At 45.2% G+C, this 7706-nt stretch overlaps 1 protein-coding gene across 1 annotated transcript in view; it reads right to left on the bottom strand.

The window, feature by feature from the left end:
* Nucleotides 1–5355, bottom strand: part of ALS2CL (ALS2 C-terminal like) — a gene marked incomplete at its 3' end in the record, with an annotated part of 42994 nt that extends 37639 nt beyond the window's left edge. The window contains exons 1-4 of the mRNA XM_018574668.1: nucleotides 5210–5355; nucleotides 3565–3691; nucleotides 2987–3149; nucleotides 529–594 (exon numbers count right to left, since the gene is read on the bottom strand). Coding sequence (XP_018430170.1) covers nucleotides 529–594; nucleotides 2987–3149; nucleotides 3565–3691; nucleotides 5210–5311 — 458 coding nt within the window. The remainder of the gene's footprint in view (nucleotides 1–528; nucleotides 595–2986; nucleotides 3150–3564; nucleotides 3692–5209) is intronic.
* Between the last annotated feature and the right edge of the window lie 2351 nt (nucleotides 5356–7706).

The raw sequence follows: 7706 nt of genomic DNA, 5'->3' as shown, positions 1-7706 counted from the left end.
CCTTAAAGGAGAACTATGTGGTTAAGGCTTTTCCCCATAGTTCTCCTTAGGGTAACGGGAGGACACAAACTAGCGTCCTCCCGTCACCCTAGGCTCAGTATACCGCGAGCTGCTGCTGGCGGTATACTGAGACGCCGCAGCTGAAGCGGATCCCGACAATTATGTCTGGATCCGCCCAGCTGCGTGACTGACAGCTGGCTCTGCCTATCCAGAGGCAGAGCCACCTGTACCCACCCCGTCCGTTCCGCCAGCCAGCGCTGGAGGATCGGAGCGGAGAATCCAGCTGGCAGAGAGCCGTGACAGGATCGAGAGGTGAACGAACGCCGGTATGTGTTCGCTCACCTCCCGATCTACTGAGCCGACCTGTGACAGTCTCATTGTCACAGGTCGGCTAGAACTATGAGGTGAGTGAAAAGCACCCCACCCCCTCATAGTTCTCCTTTAATATCTGCATTAATATTATATTATGCAGTATACCCGGGGTACCCGTACCGGTACAGTAGTAGCACCTCCTTATTACTGGCTTACCTGGTCTGCTTTGCTGATTTCTCAAAACCTTTGATCACCATATAACTTGTGACTGCTACAAAATACCTGAGAAAACCAGAAAGAGACAGAAATAAATCAAGGTTGTAACAAAAAATCCCAGAAATAAAGACCCTCGGCTGTGGTAATCTGGGCACTGAGGAAGGGAGGTGTACAGTGACACAGTGATCAGGCACGTGTCATGTTGTAACACCCAGAGAAGCAATTCCATGATTGGAAAATGAAGTCAACACTATCATGTATTTTATTATAAGTAACAAATAAAAAAATGTGTACACATGTATGGGGCTTTTATTTTTAATATAAAATACAGAAGAGGACTGCAGGCTTGCTGCAACATTAGCTGAACATCAAAGGACAAGCCTTCGATTTGCACATAAGCTCTTACCAAAATACATTGTGACAACACAACACTGTTACATTGTGTTTATGAAGGAAGCCTGCAAACAGGAGTTCCCGAGCCGAGGGGAAAATCTCACAATGGGGACACCTGTTCTGCTGACAGCTGTCTAAAGGTGCCCATACACTGCTCGAGTCACACGTCTTAGTTCACACTGCTTGATTCTCGTACGATCGCGGGATTTCGCCCGATTCTCGTACGAGAATCAAGCAGTGTGAACTAAGACGTGTGACCGTTTCTACTGTACGGTCGCACGTCTTTTGTCGAGCCAACATGTTCGAAAACCCGCCGAGAATCATACGATTCTCGTCGGGTTTCTAGCCTGCTCGCCCGATAGCTGTGGAACGGGCCGGTGTGCGCACGCGCACACTGCCCGTTCTGCATTGCCGTCATTGGAAGCCCGCCCCTCAGCGGGGCGGCTTTCGATGATCGCAAGTACGATCTGCCCGTCCAAGGTGGGCAGATCGTACGGGCTTTCAAGAAGCATACGACCATCGCAAGACAAAAGTCTTGCGATGGTTGTAAGGTGTATGGGCACCTTAAGAGGAAATGTACTTTTCACTGTGGGGATATTTTATTACATTTCCTGTTGTGTCATTAGGACTATGAAAGCATTAAAGTGACACTAAACTCCGGAGTTAAACCCCAAAAATCTATTTCAGTATCTTAACTAGTAACAACCATGTATCTTATTTCTGTATCACTCGGCTGTAGGTCCTCCAATCATCTCTGAATTGGTGCTGACACTGTCCTTCCTTCTGGAGGGGGGCTACGTCTGTTCCCCACGGTCCCCGTGTGTGTTGTAAAGTAGTCACCGCTACAAGCTCGCTCCCGTCATAGACTACAATCTCATTTTTAGTCCATTGTAGTCCATCCCGGGAGCGAGCTTGGAGCTGTGACTACTTTACAACACACACAGGGACCATGAGGAACAAAAGTAGTCGGCCTCCAGAAGGAAGGATAGTGTCAGCACCAATTCCGACCCTAACCGTCCCCTCCGCTCTTCAAAAGACCTCCTGCTTTCCAGCTCCCTCGTCAATTCCTCCCATGCTCGCCTCCAGGACTTCACTAGAGTCTCTCCCATCCTATGGAACTCTCTACCCCCAACCTGTCCGTCTGTCTCCCACTCTGACTGCCTTTAGGCGATCCCTTAAGACTCATCTCTTCAGGGAAGCCGATCCCACCTCAACCTAACCTCTCAACCATCACTTTCTCAGACAATTCATCACCACACAGCTACCTCCTCATTTATCATTTCCCCCTCCTCTTTGAGATTGTAAGCCCTCAGGGGCAGGGCCCTCCTTACCATCTTGTCTTGAATTGTATTATGATTGTAATGTCTCCCTTATATTGTAAAGCGCTGCGCAAACTTTTGGCGCTATATAAATCCTGTATAGTAATAATTTGAAAATCTACAGCCGAGTGATACACAAATAAGATACATTGTTGTTAATAGTTAAGATACTTGAATGTTTTTTTAAGATTTAAAGGAGAACTATGGGGTCGGGGCTTTTCCCCATAGTTCTCCTTAGGGTAAAGGGAGGACACAAACTAGCGTCCTCCCGTCCCCCTAAGCTCAGTATACCGCGAGCTACAGCTGGCGGTATACTGAGACGCCGGAACGGATCCCGACATCGCTGTCAAGATCCGCCCAGCTGCGTGAGTGACAGCTGGCTCTGCCTATCTAGAGGCAGAGCCAGCTGTACCCGCCCCCTCCCTGTCTGTTCCGCCAGTCAGCGCTGGCGGATCGGAGCGGGGAGGGGGAATCCAGTCCCTCCCCTGTCAGGGCAGAGAGCCGTGACAGGATCGAGAGGTGAGCGAACGCCGGTATGTGTTCGCTCACCTCCCGATCTACTGAGCCGACCTGTGAAAGGCTCATTGTCACAGGTCGGTTAGAACTATGAGGTGAGTGAAAAGCACGCCCCTCATAGTTCTCCTTTAACTACGGAGTTTAGTGTCACTTTAATAACAGAAGATCTAATTCTTACACACTGTACATAAAACTAGAACTGGGGGGGGTTCCATTCATGTAGCACTCACTCTGTGTAAACTTCGATGAAGTGGCTCTCTTCAGTCATGAGGTATATGTCCTGGATATCCACCGCCAAGAGGTCGTAATTCTTTTTTAGTGTTTGGAAACATCGGGCCGTCAGGTCCCAGACTTTGTGAAATTTGTCATTCAAGACCTTCAGCACCTTCGAGTAATCTTTTCCCGGAAGTTCGTGATGTGTATCTGGAAAACACAAAAGAATGACTGCAATAAGGGACATTACAGCAACCTTTCACAATTATAAAAAAATATATTATATTATTATTAATAATAATATATTATAATATAACAACTCCATTGGCAAACATTTGTTAAATTAAAAAAAATATCAACTTTTGCAGCAATACTTGAGTATAACATGGCGCTGCACCTCACATAGAGTCCTCACCTCCAGCAGATGGCACTCTTTTTATAATCTGGATGACACCCAGTATCATTTAAACCCCTCCTCTGAGCCCAGAGGGTCAAGGACGGCAGGTGAGAAAAAGAAAACTAATGCTGCTAATACATCCAAGGACTGGTGCAAAATATTACATTTTTGTTCCTGGCTTGCCCAATTTGAGATTGGTCCCGATGGGGCTCTTACCTGTCGACTGCAGTAAAGTGTTCAAGACCAGCGTGTTAACCTGAGACAAGGTGGACAGGAAATCCTGCTCTCTCTCCAGCAGGGCCTCGGCGCCCGTCAGGCAAATATTCTGTGGATCCAGACACAAATGATTTACTAATGTTAGATAGAAAAAAAACTGCGCTAGGAATCAAATAACGCTCTAGGAGCAGCTGTGCTTAATAGGTGACTACACCCAAAATAGGAAAAAAGAAAATGGCGCTGCGCAAACCCAAATAGTATTCCTAAAATGTGAGAAAAATAGTATGAAATGTGAAATTGTTACAAAGTGATAAACAATTTTGCGTCATACACAACACCTGTGCTGATGATAATAAGAAAAAACTCTAGGTCTAATGATCTAGATACTATAAACTAGGGGTGCACAGATACCAAGAACAGTACTCGGTACAAGTACGAGTACAAGTACCGATGCTTTTGAGCTCCAAGACTAGACTAAAAATGCAAAAATTAGTAGGCCGCTGTCATGTGTAAGGAGCACACGGAGCTCCCGGGATTTGTACATCTCTGTTTTAATGTACGATTTAGTTTTTATAAATATAAATAAAGGGATGCACAGATACCAGTTTTGCGAGTACGAGTACTGATACATTTTTGTTTATTGTCATGTGACAGTTTTTCTAAAACAATACAGACTAATGATATCAGGACAGTGGTGGAGTACCAGAGCCCGGTCCCAGCTGCAACCGCTGCAACCCTGGTAGTTCTCATGAAAATGCCAAATATCTGCACTGGTACTCGAAAAGTATCTGTGCATCCCTACTATAAACCATAATAAAGCAGAAAAAAAAGTGCTAGTACATCTCATAAAATGTCTACATATAGAAAATCCTGTGTTAAATCTCACAAGTGATTTACAACTCCCTCTTAATCTACATAACCATGTGTGAAGTCCATTACTTCTGGATACAATAAAGTCCTTGAAATATGTGAGGATATATATTCCAACTTTTATAATCAACACCAACGTCCGTGAATACATAAACAATGAGTGGATCAGCGCTCTCCAGTCTCCACCGTGCTCAAAGATAAGATCTGGCCGCACTCACCAACTCCTATTGCTCACCATATTTCTTCCTCTGAGAAAAAGAGGCTTCCCATAGTGTATTATGTCAGAATAAATGTATTTAAAACGATTACAATACACTTACAATTAAAATAAGGCAATTGCACATGGATTGTGTCCACTGGAGCTCCTGTCTCTATGATTGCAATGCTCGCATAGATCCGCCCACCTGATGCATTTCGTCACTATCATTAGACCTAGAGTTTTTTCTTATTATCATCAGCACAGCCATTGTGCAACACAGGTGTTGTGTATGACACAAAATTGTTCATCACTTTGTGACAATTTCACATTTCATACTATTTTGTTCTCACATTTTAGGAATACAAATGATTTACTGATGACACACTGAGGGAGGATTTCCCCAAAACAGCAAATTCAAAGAAACTCTCATTTAAAGATGAACTGCGGCCTTCCCTTCAAATACAATCCTATATTATATCTTATTATAAACGTATTATATATTATTATATAGCTCACTGCATGCTAAATTTGGAGAATTGTAGCTCAGGATAACAATACCTTAATGACAGATCCGTCCACTGATCGACTGGCGTTTTTTTGGGAAGGACCGGTACGCCGGGCCACTCTGCGTGCAATGGACGTTCCATTGTTCTTGGACATCACTGGTGTTGTAGGACCTCAGCATTCACATGGGTCGGCTACTCCTCAACTACAGAAAAAAAAAAACAGGATTATGAAAATGTGTTTTAAAGGAATAATAACTTAAATCCTCCCGAGTATATAGGGATGCTGTGAAGAGTGACCAGCCTGCATGGTCACCAGCTCTGGCCTGTCTCCTCCTGCCCACCCACACCCCATTGTTGGTAAGTAAGTATAATCTCAGCTTCGGACTGAACCTGAGATCTCCAAACACAGAAGTGCAATGGGCCTCCCGCCCAAATAGCTGCAGGCAGGGGCATTCCCGGCCTAAAAGCTGCACATAAACAAAGGGACAGGATGCTTGTGCTGTCATCGTTGACTTTACAGGTGAAACTCGAATAATTAGAATATCGTGCAAAGTTCATTTATTTCACTAATGCAACTTAAAAGGTGAAACTAATATATGAGATTCATTACATGCAAAGCAAGATAGTTCAAGCCGTGATTTGTCATCATTGTGATGATTATGGCTTACAGCTCATGGAAACCCCAAGAACCCCAAATCCACAACCTCAAAAAAGTCGATTATTACATGCAATCAATAAAACAAGGATTGTACATGGAACAATATCGGACCTCTGAAAAGTACAAGCATGCATATGTACTCAGTACTTGGTTTGGGCCCATTTTGCAGCACTTACTGCAATTCCTTTTGCACGATATTCTAATTATTCGAGTTTCACCTGTATATGGCTACATTCATTGACCAAATATAGCCATAAAGCCAAAATAAGGTCAATGACATCACTGCATTCCACCCCTATGCTGACGTGCAGCTATGGGTGGGGAATTCCCCGGCTGCAGCTGAATGGGGCAAAACAGAAGGAACTTCCTTCCATGTTCAGAGGAGTTCAGGTGCAGACAAGGCTTGGTCCAAAAGTGAGCTCATCCCTTTTTGGTAAGTAAGGTTGCAGAGTGATGAGCCATCACTGAGGCCCCATTCACAATTGAGCTGATTGAAAGCAATGGGATTCCTCTTGTTGAGCATTGTATTGCTTAGGCATTCAAGCTGCAAAACTGTCAGGTGTGAATGGGGCCCTAGAGGTGGTCGATGGTGGGCCAGACCTGGTAGCAAAACTGATCTTTATTGGTGTGTCTGAGCTATATATAGCATGTCCTCAGTCTCTGACCATCATTTCCGCATGGGCAGGGCCCTCCTTACCATCTTGTCTTCCTTATATTGTAAAGCGCTGTGCAAACTGTTGGCGCTCTATAAATCCCGTATAATAATAATAATAATTTCCTGTAGCAGGTCCTCAGCCTCTATCATATCTTTAGCACGTCCTCGCTCTCTGACCATCATTTTCTCTAGCATGTCCTCAGTCGCTATAATTTCCTCTGTGCTCATTCTACGACCATCATTTCCTCTGGCGTGTCCTCAGCCTTTTACCATTATTTCTTCTACATGTCCTCAGTCTCCGATTATCATTTCCTCTAGTATGCCTGCAGTCTATGACAGTCCTTTCTAGCATTACATATGCTGAACATTATGTGCAGCTTTTGGGTTGATAGGTTGCTAACTAGTGTCCTAACCCATAAGTGTCAAACTCAAAGCCCGCAGGCCAAGACCAGCCCGCGATGGAATTATCTTTGGGCCGCATGATAATATTTAATTATCATTCGATCTGGCCCGCCTGTACATTTCCAGCTTTAGAGATGGCCGTTGCGTAGCCGCCGATTGGCGGCCATCTTTATGACACAGGAATGATGCGGCGCGGGCCTGCCGCATCATTCCTGTGTCATAAAGATGGCCGCTGCACAGAGGCCATCTTTAAAGCTGGAAGTGCCCTGCAGCTTCTGTAGGAAAGGCCCGCGGCTGTCCCTGCCTTGCCAGACCTCAGAGCAGGGATGAAGAGCTTAGTTCAGGTACCAGTCCCACACTCCAGTTACGAAAGGTCTCATGAGAAATAACAGTTTAGGACTCAGGTATAAGAGCCATCATCAGGTTTGGTCAAGTAGGAGTGGTAAGAAATTCAAATAATAACCATGAGGTCCTGCTAAGTCTTTTTGCAATAGCTCAAGATTCCTCCATCTGACCAACTTGACTGATTCTACAACACCATCCAGTGATAGGGGGTTTGTGCTCCTCCGGCATATGGGGATGAGAGTGTTGGCTGTGTTGAGTAGGTGGATGGTTAGAGACCTTTTATATGAGCCTGTTTAGGTCTCAGTATCATGTAGTAGGTTGGTTTGGGGTGTGAATGGGGAAGCTTAGAAAGTCAGCCTATCAGTAGTGTGGTGGATTTCCCTCCAACAAGAGCAGTGACTTGCGGTACCTCTGGTTGCAGTTGAGGAATTCCCCAGCCTCGCCCCAGCACGTCCCGCCCCACCCCTGCCGGCCGAAGCCCCACCCCCA

The sequence above is a fragment of the Nanorana parkeri genome, unplaced genomic scaffold (assembly GCF_000935625.1).
Source record: "Nanorana parkeri isolate BGI_ZX_2015 unplaced genomic scaffold, ASM93562v1 scaffold3148, whole genome shotgun sequence".
NCBI lineage: Eukaryota > Metazoa > Chordata > Amphibia > Anura > Dicroglossidae > Nanorana > Nanorana parkeri.
This window is presented reverse-complemented; position numbering and strand designations above follow the sequence as displayed.